The following is an 18,540-nucleotide window of genomic DNA, read 5'->3' on the forward strand; positions in this document are numbered from 1 at the left end:
ATCTTGTGATAGGCACCTGGTGTCATCTCAGGATTCACAGGGAAACCAAGGCTTAGACCTCACGTCCTGTGGAAAATTTTCCACAAAGCGAGTCAAGCAGATTGAGTTTACAGGGGTTTTCATCATTAAAACACAGATTTCCCCCACAGACTTACCCAACTACTTAAGGGGCTATCCCAATCTTTCTCTGATTTAGCCTAAGGAAGAGAATATAACTGAGATTTAAAAACAAACAAAAACAAACCCAGATCACTGACTAGTTAAATTAATTCTTGATTACCTGAAGTGAGATTGATGGCAGAGCCTTTCTACTTGGCTTTCTCTTACCTGAACGCTTCTAGGTATATTCTCTTACCAAAACTGGGGAACTTTCAGTGAGTCCACCCTCGTTTCACGTTCATTTATTTAGGGAAAAAAAATTGGAAAAATATAATGTGTTGCAGTCTAAATCAAAATGAATGTGTTCTGACTTCCCTACCAATGGGAGAGAAGAGCTTATTGACCATTTCAGTTGGTTATGGTCCAGAAGTGTTTCTAAATGTGTCTCATCTCTATATCCCAACCATGACTGCAGAACCCCACAATGAATTAATGGCCACTATAGGGTAGATGTGGCCTGAAACACGGGTCAAACAAAAGCCAAGTGAGTATAGCATTTATTCAGAGACCTGCATTGATTGATCTAGACAAATCTCTAGTTCTTTATCAGCAGAAATTTTCTTCACTTTAGAATCAAGAGAAATCTAATCAGAGGGGCTCCTTCTCCAAAAGGACTTCTAACAATGCAGCTTAAAAGTTGGAAAAAATAGTGTCTTCTGTGGTGGCTCTGATTTTCATTACGATACTTCAGATAGTTGGTAGAATGTGCTAGGAAACAAAGTTTAGTTATCCTGGGTCAGAAGTTCTGTCTCTTTCAGAGGGCCAGGACCAGATGATCTTCAGTTAGGGCCCGGACACTCCGTTCTTGGGCAGTGTTTTCTACCAACTCCGATTCATTTCCATTGTGGATATTTGTATGAAAGATGGATTTGCCCCTAAGCCGCCACTGATGTTCAGATGCAATGTACTTAGCCACTCCAAAGATGCCATTTTTTGGTCCCCTTTGCACCCCTCTAACAGAAGTCAAGAACAGCCACATGAATCAGAAAATTTACCCATTTTATTGATGCATTGCAATTGCTCTACATTTTACCATATTATGTAGAAAATACTGAAAATACAAGCTACTTTGTAAAACCAAAGACAAACATTGAATCCAAAGATAAACTATGTTTTACACAATGGACCCTTTTCCCGTAGTTAGTATTAAATTTTAAATATCTATTTCTTTTGTTAAAATGATTATTTTACATACTCCCTAAGTACATCTGCATTACAAACATAGCTCAATAATTCTCAGAAACTGTTTCTAGAGGCTTGTTGTAAAAGGAAGCGCACGACCAGAAAAGGGAGAAAGCAAAAAAAGTTTAAATCGCACACAATAACTAGCATATCAAATACATTTAATAAAGTTGGAATTCCATTGCAATATCAAGGATTCAAAGCAGAAATACTAACATTACATATAATGTACATATAATGTACTGCTACATGTAGTGAGATTATTTTTCAAGCTGAATCAAAACCACACATTATATAAAGTTTAGCGACAAACAACCATGTGGACATGCTGCACCATCCATCAGTTAAAAAAAAAAACCAAAACCCAAAATAGGAAGCAGGCTTGGGCCATTCCTGTCACTGAGAGGCATTTCATTTCCTATCCTAAAACCAACCAACCTAACCAGTGGGTTTTTGCAGAATAATGCTGAATAAAACACACATTACTGTGCTTGCCTGGCTCAGGGCAGTCAAGCTGAGCCCCTCTAGTGGAGGATGATGGATGGCCAGAACTGTGTGAAATGGAGTTCTTATTTCTGGGGCTGGTATCTGAGCTGAGCACTGACGCCAGTGTCCCCTCCCGGGAGCTATTAAAACTCTGGAGTGATCAAGTGGCCCGATGAGCCCAGAGTGGCTGTACTTAAGCCTTCCCCACTTTCTCTCTCACCCTGAAGGAGAGAAGCTGGAAGCACAAGTTCTGAAAGGACGTAAAGCCTGAAGCTGGCCTGAGGTTAGGCCACTATGACTAGGTGCCAGCCACTCACTGAATTCACAGGGCTTCCCCCCATCCTGTCAGGGCTGGCAATGTGAAGCCCCAGGGACAGATTCTAAAGCCACATTGAGCACTGTATTCAGCAGACACAGATGGATTTTTATCTTGGTAAATTTGAAATGCCAATTTGCAGGTTAAGGCTAAAAATTTCTAAAATTCTTAAAGCCACAACTGCTAGTACAGATGTTTCAGATAACAATACACATTCTGGGTATTGTCTTTTCCCCATGAAGTTAGTTAACACTTGCACCTTAAGTGGTATCTACTTATTGGACGGGGGGCAGGAGTGGAGTGTTTTGTATTCCCCGCCCCCCAATATCTCATTTGTTACAAAAACAACAAATCTTTATCCCTTGTAGAGGAAAGATAAGGAATAAAAAATGTTTCTTCTAGAAACTAGGTCTGCCTTTGAACAAGAAAATCAAAATATGTTTGGCAAAAAGGGAAACACAAAGATCACACACACTGACCAGAAAAATGTGTAAAACTAGTGATGGAAACTATACGAGCTGCTTGGGTATCTTCACCAATATAGCGGTGCAAACACAACTCAGGAAAATGACCACAAGAAGAAATAAGAAAGAAAGAAACAAAGACAGAAAGAAAGAAAGAAAGAAGAGAGAGAAGAAAGGAAAAGAAAAAAGAAAAGGAAAAAAAAAAGAAAAAAGAAGTAAGAAAAGAGAAAAAGCAGAAAACACCAACATGTTCCTGGTAGGCTGTACTGACTATGTGCCCCATCGTGGAAGCCCTTACTCTTTACAATGAAGAAACTCCAAATACCTTGACAGCTCCTCGGTGTTCAACCTGGTACAGAGCTTGCTGACCAGGCTCCATGAAATCTCCCATCTCCATCCTGCACCTCCTTGACGCCATCTCTACAAAGAACCAGTCCTAGACTTAGCCCTCAAGTACATAATTTTCAATTCAGATGGAACACTTCTCTATCTTAGAGTTAACCTTCTTCCCCCAAATCTTTTATGGGCAGGAACATCCCCATCCCCAGTACCCTCCACTTGACCCAGATCCATGCAGGAGCTGAGAGTACAAGGACAATTTCACAGCCCCAAGAATATTCAAGTTGTTAAAAAGAAACGTCAAAAGCCCGATGACTCAACAGGCTTTAGTTTCTTTTTAATATTCTTCACCGGCTCAGAAACCTTCCTGTGAGTTCCCTGTCACCAGCGGCATCACAAAACTCCTCCTCATAGTATGGGGACATGGTAAGCAATACAACAGGCTCTTTGGTATAAACAGATCTGTTATATGTTTTTTTCCAACAAGCAAATATTTTACTAGGAATGGCAACTATTTGCAGGAAGGACTGCCACATGGGAAAAGGAAAAGAAAAATCTCATTCTAAAAGTGATTGCACATACTTTAAAGAAAAAGAAAACAACCATATATTTCATATTGGCTTGACTCCTCTCATCTGCTTCCCAAATTCTCACAGAAGCAAGGTAGCAATGCACCGTGAGAGAGCCACGTGGGGAAAATGCTTCTGTGAGAACTCAGCTGAGATTCCAGACTGGAAAGGGGTAGACGTGGTGCTAAAGGAGAAAAGCTGCTGCTTTTATTTTTCAACGTCGGCAGGGAAACTGACAACAATGCATTTACACGACACAGCTACTAATCCTGTTCTGATAAATCCCAGTGAACAGCTTAGGGTCCACAAGGGCTTGCTGGTCCATCCTAAGGCAAGCTCACTGTAAACTCTATGAACCACTACATTATCATATAAGGCACTACAATAAGGGAAGGAGGAGTAAGGGAAGAAGAGACACACACTGAACAACTCCTCACCAGACACACCTGTGCAAAACAATTCCAAGGGTCTCCTCTCCTTGCAGGCAATGCCCCTGCTCATTCAACACTACAGTAATATGCTCTAATATAATTGCAATTAGTTCACATACATTCCAACAAGTATCAGTTCATTTTGGTTTAAATACAATGGAGACATCCATTCCATCTCCGGGGTAACACTGGAGGATCAGATACACACTAAATACACAATTCAAGTGTAATCACTACACATTTGATTACAAATAACATTTTGGGTTAGCAGGAAAAATTGCTTGTTATATTTTTCTAATCAATATGTACATATTTAATTATGCAAAATATTAAAACACCACCATTACAAAACTTCTAAAATATTTTTAAATTCAGTAATAAATTTTTAAAATATTTTTTGCAATTCCTACATGCACTTATTGTATAAGTCTTAATAAGAGAGCATTCAATTTGCTGCTGGCATACAAAGGAAGCTACTTTAAAGTATAAAAGCTATACACAACGTTCTTATCTGGTTTCAGATTCTTTAGCTTTCTCCCCAAATAAATCATAGAACAGAAGGGAGAGATGAGGCAAAGAGAGAGAGGTGTATTATTGAAAATTCATATTAATCTTTAGGCAAAGCTCACCAATGCCAACAACCTTTAGGCAAAGCTCATCGATACCAGTATCGCATAATACAAAGAGATTTTGCATATAATAAGACAACCACCACCATACAATAATAACGACCTTAATGGCTTTTCCAATAATAAAATTTAAGCTGAATCAGAGAGAGAAATACTTTTTAAAAATAACTTAAGAAGAATGCACGGTACTTCATTTAAAAAGAGTAATACCTAGTGCTTTCACGGTAGGTATGGATTCTCTCACACTAAGTTACCAGCAAATGGTGAGCTGCCTTTTTAACACTACTTTACAATAAACACAGGAGCAACTGAGAGAATCCCAAGAGTAATAAGGAGCAGTATATAACCAGTTTTGCAAAAATAACAATTGCCCAGTAAGTATAACACGACATGAAAACAAACTAAACATTGTAGTCTAATGTCCCATAAGGAAAGGTAAAATTTTGAGAGGAGAAATGCCTGATAGTCAAATACAGACTTGTGTAAGCTGCTCTTAAAAGAGGCAATTAAGTCTTGGTTTTTAAATAAGCAAAAAGTGATGATTTTTCTTTTCTCACTTGTTACCAGATTTCAAGTCCTTCTATCAGCATTTTTCCTCTGACCAGCAATTACAATAAAACAAAGTTAAATAAAGAGGGGCTTCACTTGGTCTTAAAAACATTTATAGAAATCAAGTCAGAGAGAAAATATTTTTCAAAGGGTAACTTCAGAACGATCTCTCTTCCTTGGTAACTGCAGAAGATGGGCATCTGAACTCTTCCAAATACCAAAAATGCTGTCACAAAAATAAAGAATTAAAAAATAGGGCAGACTTTGGGAGACTACAACAATGCAGTCAACACTAAGACAGGTTCCCCAGAGAAAAACCTTCTGCTTCAGTGGGCCCCTGCAGAACAAGTTGCTGGCTAAGGAGTTTCAAGAGGGGCCTAAGGGAGGAGTTCATCATAGCCTGTTATTAAGAACTCAGGGCCAGGAACAGACAGCCATGACCCCTCCTCCCTCTGCTCACCAACTACAAATAGGAATACTGGCTGATCTTGGTCGGACTCAGTGGGTATCCAGTGTAAATTGTTGAGCCTCGGGAAGACCCAATGTAGGACTGGGTGGCAAACTGGTGTTGGTACTGAGCAGGGGCCACACTGGCAGAAGTGAGAAGGCTGGGCCCAACGCTGACAGGGACCTGGTGCACCAGAGTGCTAGGGTGGGTGCTATAGGCTGCAGCATGCCTTGAGGAGCCCTGGGGGGAGAAGAGATGAGCAATGGAGCTGGTGGAGCCCAATGCAGCAGCAGAGGTGGGGGCAGCATACGTATACAGGTGAGGCTGGCTCGGCAGGTGAGCAGGGGCTGGGGCCAGGTGTGGGTGCCCCGTCGAGTGTAGTGGGCTGCCATGCTGGAAGGCGTAGGGGGCCTGGGAGAGCGGGGCCACAAACGCCTGCTGCCTGCGGGGGGCAGGGTTGCTGCTTCTCTCCTGCGAGGTTGGAGCTGACGATGACTGCTGGTTCTGGAAGGAGGAAGAAGGGGGTGAGGAACCTTGAGGTCATTCCGGTTCGGGGACCAAAGGCCAAGTGGAGAGGTGAGGTTCTAACCTGTACTGTTCCTGGGCTGCCACAGCACAGAATCTCCCAGACTGGCAATGCTGTCAGAAGTCAGCCTCCATCCCTGCACCTCTTGGCAGAACAGATCCTAACCCAGCCCAGATACCAGCAAACTGCTCTTAAGTATGACAGAGGCCATGGGGGAATCAAGAGTTCACGGGGGAGCCGGGGTGTGTGTGTGTGCCTGGGTGGCTCAGTGGGTTAAGCCTCTGCCTTCGGTTCAGGTCATGATCTCGGGGTCCTGGGATCGAGCCCCGCATCGGGCTCTCTGCTCAGCAGGGAGCATGCTTCCCCCTCTCCCTCTGCCTGCCTCTCTGCCTACTTGTGATCTCTCTCTGTCAAATAAATAAAATAAAATCTTAAAAAAAAAATGAGTTCACAGGGTTACCCACTCCTGAAAGTTAGTAACGGTTGACTCAACTCACCCTATTTTGGTGCCAGGGAGTTTGAATTTTTCCTAACCTTTCTTTCTTGCCATTGTTTTCTTTTGTTCTCCTCTAAGTTCTTCATATCCCTCTTGACTTGTGGAGCCTAAAACACATGCACTAACTCGAACTGACATTTGCACTTGCATGTGCTTTCTCTCTCTCTCTCTCTCTCTCTCTCTCTCTCACACACACACACACACACACACACACAGTTACATCCTCATGTTTACACTTTCTTACTACTGGTAGACATCATACAAGCACCAGAATTTTAGCTTAAGAAAGAATAAATAGTACCTCTTTTACAAGCAGAATAGTATCTCTCCCCACCCTATCAGATCACATAGTGGTTGTGGGGGGGATCTCAGACTCAAGGCAACACACAGCACTAGAACCAGTTGATGAAGCGGCCACAAAGCTTTGCACTGTCTCTTGCCTCAAGTAATCGGTGTGATGCTCAAGGTTATTTATGACCTGGGCGATAAAGGAAGAGGACCTGGGAGGAAAGTATGTGGTGGTACAGAAGCAGGCATAGACTAAAGCACCCGAGGCTCTTCCTAAATTCCAGACATTTCTCTAATCTTCCAGGACAGCTTAAGGAGGTCTGATGGAAAACCTGGAATGTGCATCCTCAACACACTTACAGAGGGAATAAAGGGACATAGCACATGCAGACATGACGCAGGCCATAGAACACTAAATGGTCTGACACAAAAGGGGCTTCATTTGGCTTTATTCAGCAGTCCAGCCAGAAGCAGGGGTCTCCAGAGAATGACAGTAGGGAGGGCCCCAAACAGAAGGCAGCAGCCCCTAGCGCTTACCTGGCTAAGGTTGAGTGGCTGTGCTGCGCTGGTCCCCCCGCGTGGAGCTCGATACCCTGTGGGGGTGATACAGCATCCAGATGACTGCCCACTCACTGAGGCCACTGGCTTGGTCTTACTGCTCACGAGACCTAAAAAAAGGGTCGGCCGTAATGAGTTACGAGTAGCCTCAGCTAAACCTCAGATGGCATCATATTCATCAGTCCACATCTGAAAGAGGTTTGCAAAAGTTAAGGTTTCATGTGTATCTTATTTCCTCAATTATGTTTATACCAGAGAAACAAAAACTGTACAACCCATTCTTTTCTGGCTTGCTACAAAGCTCCATAAAGGATCTTCCAAAGATTCACTTTAGTAAATCTTATCTAGTCTCTTATAATGTGCAAGGCACTACTGGAAATACAAACACCAGTGGGACACCAAGGGGCCTAGAGTTTTATGTAGGAAGGGGTTAAACAAGTATAGAAATGGCAATGGGAAGCTGAATAAGATGTTGGTAATACTTAGGACATTTGTTGGGCACTCACTAGCTTCAAATTCTAAGAAACTGCAGGCCAGTTGGATATAAGCAAGATCAATTTCAAAATTTTGTTTTCAATTTCAAAATTTTGTTTCCTCTGTAGTCCTACTAGGAAAACGGAATCATTTATTCAATGATTTGTGGAGTAGCCTCTATTCTTTGGACCCAACAGTGGACAGAGCTTCCAACAACACCGTTCAGTAGCCTGGCATCAGGAAGTTCTGCCTTATCTTCAATGGGACAGCTACCCACTTCTGTGGGGGGCGGGGACCATATCGAAGCTTAACACAATATCCTAAAATCAGAATCCTGTTCATGTCCCTGGCAGTAACACAATTCAGAGTAAAACACTAATTTACGTTAAGTACAGCACAGACAGCTATACTGACACCAAAAATTCATGCTTCCCTCCTTTGGTGTACAGAGTTGCCATCGGAAAACAGCTGCCTAGACAAGGACTCCGTTTCTTGGGCCCCCCAGCCTCCAGGTGGGGCCATGGGGTTAGTATGCACTGTTTCCAGGGCTCAACAGCTAAAGCAATGTGTGTCCCTCCTCCAAACTCTTCCCTCTTCTCATCAGAGGCTGAGGATTCCTGGGCTCTGATCCTTGACTCACTGCAGGCCCACCAACCAGGAGCACTAGCACTGGGAAGTCATGTGACTGAGAAGCAAACTTTTATTATGTCAAGCCCTGGAGATCTGCGGCTTGTTACTACAGCTAGCATTACCCGGTAACTGAAGCAGCGAGCCTAAGCCCAGCATCTAACAGCAAAAAAGATGGAGGAAGCCAGCTTGATAATAAAACCACAAAGTATCACTGCTATGACATCGGGTAAGAAAAGATCTAAGTACACACTGTTTTCAAAAAAAAAAAAAAATAGTATCAATTCCTGTTCACTCTGGATTATCAAATATGAATCACCTAAAAAATCACCACAAAAAAATTCGCCTGCTGATTCTCCCGGCTGTACGACAGCTCTTGTCTGTGTTCTCCCATCAAAAGTGAGTACATTTCTGAGACTACAAATTCACCACTATGTTAACCTGAACAAAATAAACCAAGTAAGATAAACTGATCGCCAAAAATTTTTTCACATCCCAAGGAACTGATTTCTGAATTAAGGAACTGGTTGCTACCGTTGGCATAAGTAGATTAAAGCGACACGTTCAGGACACAAACAGCGACAGAATTCCCATGTGGCTGTGAGAATGCTCACCTGAGGCCGGGGCTGCCGCAGTGCAGTCACCGAGCTGAGCTTTCAGTGGAGGCACAATGATGGTGCGGGTGCCGGCGCCATCCCCTGTGACTCTGCCGGGCCCCTCCACCAGGGGTCCACTGTTGCCCCGGAGAGCACTCAGGGTATCAGTGGAATATGGGCTGCTCAAGGAAGAGTCAGAGTCTGGAGAATCATTGACAGTGACATAACTGATGACGTTAGACCTTGCCTTCAGGCCAGAGCTGAGGAGAAGAAAATACGTGAAAATTCAGCCCCCTTTTAGCAATGTTTCTTTGATGATCATTGTTCCTGCTGGGACGATAATGGCAACAGAGTAAGACAAGCAGCAGCAGACTTCTGAGCTCTTATTCTGCATCAGGCACTATTCTTACCCTCCACATAGGTCTCACTAAATCCTCACAACACTTCTATGAAGTCGTCACTATAACCCCCATTTTGCAGATGAGGAAGCTGAAGCACAGAGAGATTAAGACACTCAGCCAAGGTCACACAAGTGGTAAATGGTGAAGACAGGATTCAAGCTGGCACAGAATGCTGTCAGATACACAGCTCTAACAACTCTTCCACGTTGCTGCTCAGCCATTTCCACTCACGGTTATTTCTATAGTATTCTCCGTATCATCCTGCTAAATTATATAAATGATACCTTGGTATGTCTAAACAAACTTCTCACCATATTTTTTTTTAAATGTTCCTTCATAAACTGAACTCCACCTTCCTAACTTTAATTTTTCCTCATTTTTTTAAGAGACTTGGCTCTAGTCAAAGCAATCCTGCTGGTTACACATTTTTTGCCACTCCACAGTCATTTTTCCTCACTGGAAAGTTTACCTTTTCTCTTCCCCAAATCAGTTCAGAAACCGCTTTCAATGCTTAGTTTCAAGTCTACATCCCATTTGTAAATACCATTTTGTAACTGTAAGTATCATTTGTAAATACCTCTTTTGAGGTACTTCATTCTAAATCCGCTCTTTCAAGCATTAAACTTCATTCATATGTAACTCTGCAAAGTCTTCTCAGTTACTGTCATGTGTGAACCCTACCTCCCCAGGTAAACGTGGGGTTATTCCCTCTTCTTTATGCCTAGCATACAACACAGAACAATCAAAGCAACTATGTTCCCACTAAGAGAGAGGTATATATAACAGTTCTTCAAGGTATCCACTCTCTCTTGGTTAACTGCCCAGTTAAGAACTTGGATTAAGGTGCTGAAATAAGAGGAAATTATCTGGTACTGACATTCCTCAACTTTCAGACCACAAAGCAGAAGGAGAAAGAAAGTAGCCCTACTTCAAGTTGCACCTCTTCCAAAGTGGCCTTTGCAGATTAAGAATTTACAAATAACATCCTATCTACTGACTTTTCCAATTAACTGTTGTTTACGTGCTTCTGCTATGGCATCTATTTTCAGACCCTAAAGGTCCTTAAAGGCAGGGAATCATGTCCATGGTATAATGTGCATTCCAAGCCAAAGCAGCTAATATTAAGCAACTTAATATTCCCCTTCCAGCTAATGTATCTGAAAAGACAGATTTAACATGATGCTCAGTCGTGGAAACTGGAGTGTTCTGACTCACGCATCCAAGGCCACACTTCCAAAATACCAATTTTTAGTCCTTCCTTTCATAGCCCAAACTGGACCACTTGTCTGAAACCAAGGGTCTAAGACTAAGGGTAGGAGCCACTGGGTCAGGGAGCCATTCACCTATCTTACCTATTGGGCTTATACTTGTTGTCCTCTTCCTCATCAGTGTCACTGCGGATGGTGATGACACTCACAGGAGGGCTGGGAGTATCTGGAATGATGATTGGCTGATGCTGATCTGGGACAGGGACTAGGGAATTATAAGAAGATGTGGTACGGAGAGGACTGCTCCCAACCAGAGAATAGACTTGAGAAGGCAGAACATCCAGAGAAGACCTGCAGAAAAAGGCCACAAGAAACACCGTTCAGTCCCTGGCCCCCAAAATTATCCACCTTTTCCCCAGAACTCTTTCCAACTTGTTCTTTGACTCCTTTCCACCTAATCATTAATTCAATACACTTGACTATAGAAGTTTCAATAAAAACTAAACAAACTGCTCTAAAAGAGGGTTTCCACCAGGGCCAAGAACCCTAAAATACAATGTAAATTTTATTTTTGTATGCCCTTTATTCCATAGTTAAATTTCCCAATGTAACATGGGCAGAAAAATAAAAACATTGGCATAAAAGAGGGCTTCCGAAGGGGCACGTGCACCCGAATGTTTATAGCAGCAATGTCCACAATAGCCAAACTATGGAAAGAACCTAGATGTCCATCAACTGATGAATGGATGAAAGATGTGGTATATATACACAATGGAATACTATGCAGCCATCAAAAGAAATGAAATCTTGCCATTTGTGACGATGTGGATGGAACTAGAGGGTATTATGCTTAGTGAAATAAGTCAATCGGAGAAAGGCAACTATCATATGATCTTCCTGATATGAGGAAGTGGAGATGCAACACGGCGGGTTTGGAGGGTAGGAAAAGAATAAATGAAACAAGATGGGATTGGGAGGGAGACAAACCATAAGAGACTCTTAATGTCACAAAACAAACTGAGGGGGGGTTGGGGGGGGTGGGGTTATGGACATTGGGGAGGGTATGTGCTATGGTGAGTGCTGTGAAGTGTGTAAACCTGGCGATTCACAGACCTGTGCCCCTGGGGCTAATAATACATTATGTTTATTTTTTTTAAAATCATATAAAAAGGAAAAAAAAAAGAGGACCTGGATTCAAAGTGGCAGCGGAGAGAAAGGATTTGCATAAGGAGGACACATCTGGTACGCATGCCCAAATGAAAAGGTTATCTCTTCCTCAATTTGGCAGCTACTCGCTGCTTCTCACCAAAAAAGTCTATACCACAGCCCTTTAAATGCTGGCGACATCTTTCTCAAAAATGGCACTTTTAACTACCAACTCTAACAAAGACTTACTTAGAAGAGACTGGAGCAGACTGTTTATTCTTCTTAGAAGGGAGAGAACTGGATTGTGGTTGTCTGACAACATGGGCAACACCAACATTCAGGGGCTGAGCAGTGGCCAGCGTCACGTGGTTAGTCAGCAAGGAGGGCTGCTGCATGATAGTGCTGTACTGGTTGCCATGAGAGTGGGCATTCCTGTACCAACAGAAAGACACAGAGAAGACTGAATGCCTAAACCACTGGGAAATTAGGACCAGATAGGTATTAAAAGCAATTAAGACAACCAAATAGAGCTGCATTTTATTTTTTAAATTGGGCACCTGGATGACAAAGCCTTGGTTTTCATTGCATGGTTTCTAAATGCATAAGACTTTCAATCTGAAGTAAATTATTCCTGATCTCAGAACCTATGTTTTCCTATATTCCAAGTTTTTCATTACTCCATCTCCTAGCCTGAAAAGGGTTCTTTTCTTAAAGAATCTGAAACAGAGATACGTCTCTCCTTTCCTTTATTTTCTTCCTAGGAGTCTGACCAAATCATCAAGCACTCCTACCCTAAGGGATCTGCCCTTGCAGATCTCCCAGAGAGGAACACAGGGTACTTGCCTCCAGTCTGTGAGCTGCTGGCCACTGCCCATGGCCTCTGGAATCACTGCTGTGGGCTGGACAGAGTTGTGCAGAGCTACCCCAGGCAACTGTTGCCAAGTTGAAGGCAGGAGAATTTGTTGGGTTCCTCCAGGCCAAGCCTGCTGTAAGGAAACACACACAAAAAAGATCCAGACTTGACTCATTCTTGGCTTTTTCTTTTGTTTTTTAGATGAAAGAAAAATTCATATTGTAAAAGAAGTTGCTTGTAGATTGTTAACTTGCAGAGATCAAAAAAGAAAAGTCAGAGGGGCTCAAGGTTACAAGTCTTATGAATAGGGAAAGAGAACATACTGCTTTCTCTGGGCCACCTCTGTAACATGACCACCAGGGTATTAAAGAAAAGAAGATCCCTGTGGTTAAGAGTTTCTCTATTATACTGTGGAGTCAAAGAGTCTGAAAAGTTCAGAGGTAAGCTCCGGTTAAATGATGGAATATCATTTTTGCAAGGATTCTAAAAATACACCTAGAGAGAGTTAAGACAGCTCCCTTGAGATTAAAGATAGGAATTTTAAAATTTAAGTGCCAATCAGTTAAGACATCAGGTCAATTCAACCCATAAAACAAAGGGGGAGAATTATGCCTTTTTAAAAGGGTAGAACTTCGAACATGAAGCCAGATGTGAATGACCAAAGGCCAAAATCCTCTGGCAAACAAGCATATGCCAGAAACAGAAAGCCAACTTCATCATATATAGCCATATGAGAGAATTAAATAAGGCAGTAAGTAAAATATTTCCAAAATAGATGCAGGGAGCACCATATTTTGTTTAATAGTTATCTAAAATATACTGTTTAACATATCATTTATAAAAATATACTTCAACATAAAAACTAATCACTACAAGAAAATACATCATTTCTGGTTTTTAACAAGTACTTGCAATAGGCAGCAACAAATATGTTTTCTGAACTTCTTACAGAAATTCTGGCATTTTCTTAAAAAATGGGAACAGATTTGAAAGTTTCCTTTTTAAACTTTAAAATTCTACAGTACAGTCACCTACAATGCTAGGGTACATATGGTTCTTTCTTAAATTTCAAACTGCAAGGCCATCAACACACTGTTTTAAAAATATTTCTGCAAGTAACAGATCCACTTGTTACAAATACCGGTTCCAAACAAGAAGCCTTCAAAGCAGAGAAACTGCAAACACGTCTGCTACCATAAGCAGAATTTAAAACAAAATAAAACAAAACAAAAAATAAGAGAAGTATGTTAAGTCACACCATGCGTCTTTCCATAAGCCAACACCTGCACAAGACAAAGCATGTAGTTTAATACAGAGCAAGAAATAACATTCCAACGTGAGGCAGAAATCTGGCGTTCCAAGCGACGAACTGTTTTGACAGAGGAAGAACAAAAATATGCAAAGCTTAGCAAATGACTAGTGCAAACTTAAGAGAAGCAGCAAAGGAGAGTATCAACTAACATTCTCAAAACTATAGGTGAGCAAGTTAGAACCAGTGGCCTGGATCAATCAAATTGGAAATATATCTGACTCCCTTGCACTCAGGTTTTATGCTCATGATATAATTAATCTGGAGGTGACAAAGGCTTTTAAACTAAAAACCAAACAAATTCCAACAACCAAAGTATGTTTCTGGAAGTGTTTACACTCACACAGAGTCCTTGAGAAACAACGAAGGAAATTTAAAAGCCCCTTCACAAAAGATGCAGATAATCAGTATTCAGTAGTATCAATAAGGTTTTCAAATGCTTACCTAGCTTTAAATTTCAAATAATGAAATGCTGGATGTCCAATAAACAATTCTAACTCCCCCGAATAAACCAAAACACATCCAAAGACCACTCTGAAGGGTACAAATCCTGAAATACACCTTGAGGTCCTACTCATTTTTCCTATCTCTAAGCCCCATACTATTGCATTTGCTGCTGCATTTAGTGACTTTTCCCCAGGACTTTTAGTCACAAAGGTATTGTATTAGCATAAGGGTTTTCAGCCATATTTTCATCTCTGTATAAAGACCTATTTGTAAAGTCATTAATTTCTCCATAAACCCCTAAAAATGAGTTTATATTTAATCTCAACCAACAAATGAAATACGATCTAAAAAAATTCTACAGGGAACATCTTTAAATGGAAGATATCAGCTGCCACTGATCATGAGTGGCAAAGAGAGTTATCTTCATATGTTCATAGAAGAAAAGTTAACATCAAGTGATAAAGCAATAAATTAGGAGCATCTTAAACATTTCTACACGCACAAAAATTTTAGAAGCTTAAAATAGCAAATAAAGAAGGAAGCTAACTTGTCAAGGAGTTCAAATTTTGGCCATCCGGATACCTGCAGCAGAGCCAAACTAAAGGCCATTTCCTTTATTCTCAAGGATCAGAGGGTAAAAGAACAAAAAACAGATACAGTGTTGAAGCTCTTCTGAGGCTACACCAAGAGCTTTTATCACACTAAGCTGGCAAAGAAAAATAAAAGGATCTGGTTCCTTACAGAGCCACTCTGAATATCAGAATCAAACAGTGCTTCAGCAAATGTTGGGGAGGAAAACAATGAGACATTAAAGATGTAGCAAGAACACAGCCACAAGATGGCACATGCTTCCATGCCCTCTGCAAAGACTAAGTTAATTTTTTTTTTTTTTAAATGAGAAAACCAGAAGAAAACAGAACAAAAACAAGCAGGAAAAAATAAAAAAGAAAGAAACCAAAGAAACTCCGTTAGTAACACAATCAAGTGAGGGGAATTACCAGTACAGCGGCAGTCTGTTCAACCAGCGCCGGCCGGCCGGCTGCGCAGCTCAGAGTAAAGGGCACCGCATACTGCGGTGCGATGGTGGCTACTTGAGGGTGGAGAGTTGCTACCATTAGTGGTGTACAGCTTCCCTGCAACGTAGATCAGGCAGGTGAGTGAAACAGACACGGAGGCAGGTTATCTGGATTCAGAAGGGTTCTCATTCCCCCCAAGATATTACCAACAAGCAGTCATTTTGTATCACCTAAATGCACGTACAAACACAACTTGCCCCTTCAACTCTGCACGGCATCAGCCTACTAGATCAAATGTCAAGGGCCTAAAGCAATCAAGTACAGGAATCCTTCTTGGGCCAGATTCAGAGGATCGGTTCTACAAAACTCAGGTAACAAAGGCATGTATTAATAATTCCTCTTCTTCCTACTCTCAAGAGAAGAGTTTTTGGACTTCCAAATTTCTTCTGTGTCATGGGCCACAAATATTTACACATAGAACTGAAAATACAGTATCTGTTGCTTATGTAAGTCTTTCATGATGTTCCTGCCCATCTTAGTTGCATGTCCCATAGCAGGTAGAAAATTTTAAGGCTTCCTATAGCTTAAACACACAGAGTGAAGGAATGTAACACTTGAAGAGGCATCCTAATCTGATGCTGCCTCTCTGCCATGATGTCATTCTGAAAGAGTGAGCAAAGGGGCCACTGAAGGGGACAAAAGGGCAACTTTATCTTTAGAATCAAAATGTTACTCCATGTCTATAAAAAATTAACTACATCCCACAAAGTCGGAGTGAATTTACTCAAAACACAGTTTCTCAGGGTCAGGGTATTTATCCCTGTAAGTCTAAGGAAGACACTGTCTGAGTTGCAATAGTGTTAGGAAAAAGGAATCATTCCTCTAGAGCTGTCTCCTTTTAAGTCCACTGAATCATAACCAAGAAAGATCTGACAGTCAAAGCAAATACCATCCTCGAGGACAAACACCGAGTGTCCGAGCTGCCGTGGCTGTTACCTGCGTCAGCACTCCCGACTGGATCTGCAGCGGCTGCGCGGCCGGCGCCTGGGGTACAATTGGCACGGCGTTATCCATCCTCACAGGGAATCCAGAGTGTTTTGTTGTTGCTTGTAGTCCAGCTGCAGAAAACACCACCACAGTTAAAGTGCAGTGCGAGGTCTGTGCTTTGTTTGGGACTTTCTTGTTTTTAGCTTTTCTGTTCAAATAATCCACCACCCAGGTTAGTACTAGACACGTAATACAAAGGAGTTTCATAGAAGTCTAGGGGGCTAAGAAAAGGGAGACTGGTTTGGTTCTTTCAGGTTAAATTCATGGGAAGATGTTTGATACAAAAAGGGATGGTTTAAGGGAATTAAAAAAAATTTTTTTTGTCCTACAACACTTAAAACTAACACGTGTCCCATTCCCATTAATAGCATATGCAAAAGCAAAGAAACAAAAAATCTACACTTATTAGGTTACATTCACCTTTTAATCCATTTTTTACATGTAATCTATTAAAAGTGAAGACTTAAAATAATTGTAACTTTTGGTAAGTTATGACTCTAAGTTAAGAAAAAAATTATCATTATTTATCATCTAAGTTACCCTTTGAGAATATTTTAAGATGTTTTACCCTACTCCTCAAAAAATTCACAAATTAGTTATACATTCTATCTTTAACTAGTATATGAACTGAAGAAATTATAACCCAGGATAAAAATATTTAAAAAGTAGATATTTGGATTTACAGAAACACTTTTTTTCTACTTATTTTAGGAATCTGCCTTTGCCTTTGACAGCTTTCTAATAAGGCTCTTTTACAACTAATGCATAGCTAAGAAAATCAAGAATTTTTGTTGCCTTGTACTGGGCACAAATGCTGAATGAATGTTTCCTCCAAATGGGAATTTCTTATTCTGGGGAAAAAAGGGGCTCAGGACAGTTCTCCCTTTAGCCAAGAGTTGAAAAGAGAGACTTCAAAGCTTTCTTTTAAACCTGCCCTATCAAAGTGGAGAATTTAAGTTTCTATTATCTACTAATAGAAGTTTCTCTAATTCACTAATGCCTGCGTTTGGTGAAGTGAGAACACAAACGTATTATTTTAATTAGAATACTCTTCGGTGACACTTTCTAAGCTACCAACAACTAATTTCTCTTAATATTACTATAAAGACACCAAATAAGCATAACTCCTAAACTCTAATACTGTGGTTTTCAGCAAGCCTTCCAATTTTCCATTTCAGTGATTTACAAGTATTTTAGCAGTAAGATGTCACACTGGAAAACACAATCCAGAAATACACAAAGTAAGAGAGACTAGTAAGATTAGAATTAAAACACCAGAATAATAACTTTTTAAAAAAGTGCTACTTATATAAAAATAAAAGGTAACAAATCCAGATATCCAGATTAGAAAAAAAATCTGCCAGCCATTCTTCATAAGGCAATGCTATCTAGTAAGATAGCTAAGCAATTTCAAAATTCTTGTCTAAATTCCCAGGACAGGGATGCCTGGGTGGCTCAGTTGGTTGAGCGGCTGCCTTCGGCTCAGGTCATGATCCCAGCGTCCTGGGATCGAGTCCCACATCGGGCTCCTTGCTCCGTGGGGAGCCTGCTTCTCCCTCTGCCACTCTGTCTGCCTGTGCTCGCTCGCTCTCTCTCTCTCTCTCTCTCTCTGACAAATAAATAAATAAAATCTTAAAAAAAAAATAAAAAAAAAATAAATTCCCAGGACATATGGCAACTACAAGACAACATTACTGTGATAGCCTCCTAGAAATGGGCAGGAACAAAGAGCAAAGGCAGGTAAAATTTAGGAAGAAATGTTTATGACAGAAGTTCACCTGTAAGTTTCAGGATAATGAAGTAAAAGGGGACAAAATTACAAAATAATAGTCATCATTGAGCAAAATGTGTACCCATTTTGGTCAATTGGAATAGTACAGAAAGTAGTATTTAGAGTACTAACCTAAAAATGCAACTAAATAACCATCAGATTGCTTTCATAATTTAGGTTAAACCACAGCAGTTAAGCTAGTTTA

The 18,540-nt window shown here is 41.0% G+C and overlaps 1 protein-coding gene across 1 annotated transcript in view; it reads right to left on the bottom strand.

The window, feature by feature from the left end:
• Positions 1 to 1,139: 1,139 nt before the first annotated feature.
• Positions 1,140 to 18,540, bottom strand: part of HIPK1 (homeodomain interacting protein kinase 1) — a 51,866-nt gene continuing 34,465 nt past the window's right edge. The window contains exons 9-16 of the mRNA XM_080800545.1: positions 16,514 to 16,635; positions 15,500 to 15,634; positions 12,736 to 12,878; positions 12,142 to 12,324; positions 10,891 to 11,097; positions 9,156 to 9,397; positions 7,420 to 7,550; positions 1,140 to 6,076 (exon numbers count right to left, since the gene is read on the bottom strand). Of these exons, the coding sequence (XP_080656671.1) occupies positions 5,588 to 6,076; positions 7,420 to 7,550; positions 9,156 to 9,397; positions 10,891 to 11,097; positions 12,142 to 12,324; positions 12,736 to 12,878; positions 15,500 to 15,634; positions 16,514 to 16,635 (1,652 nt within the window). The 3' untranslated portion in view covers positions 1,140 to 5,587. The remainder of the gene's footprint in view (positions 6,077 to 7,419; positions 7,551 to 9,155; positions 9,398 to 10,890; positions 11,098 to 12,141; positions 12,325 to 12,735; positions 12,879 to 15,499; positions 15,635 to 16,513; positions 16,636 to 18,540) is intronic.

Source organism: Martes martes (genome assembly GCF_963455335.1).
Source record: "Martes martes genome assembly, chromosome: 4".
NCBI classification, from domain to species: Eukaryota; Metazoa; Chordata; class Mammalia; order Carnivora; family Mustelidae; genus Martes; species Martes martes.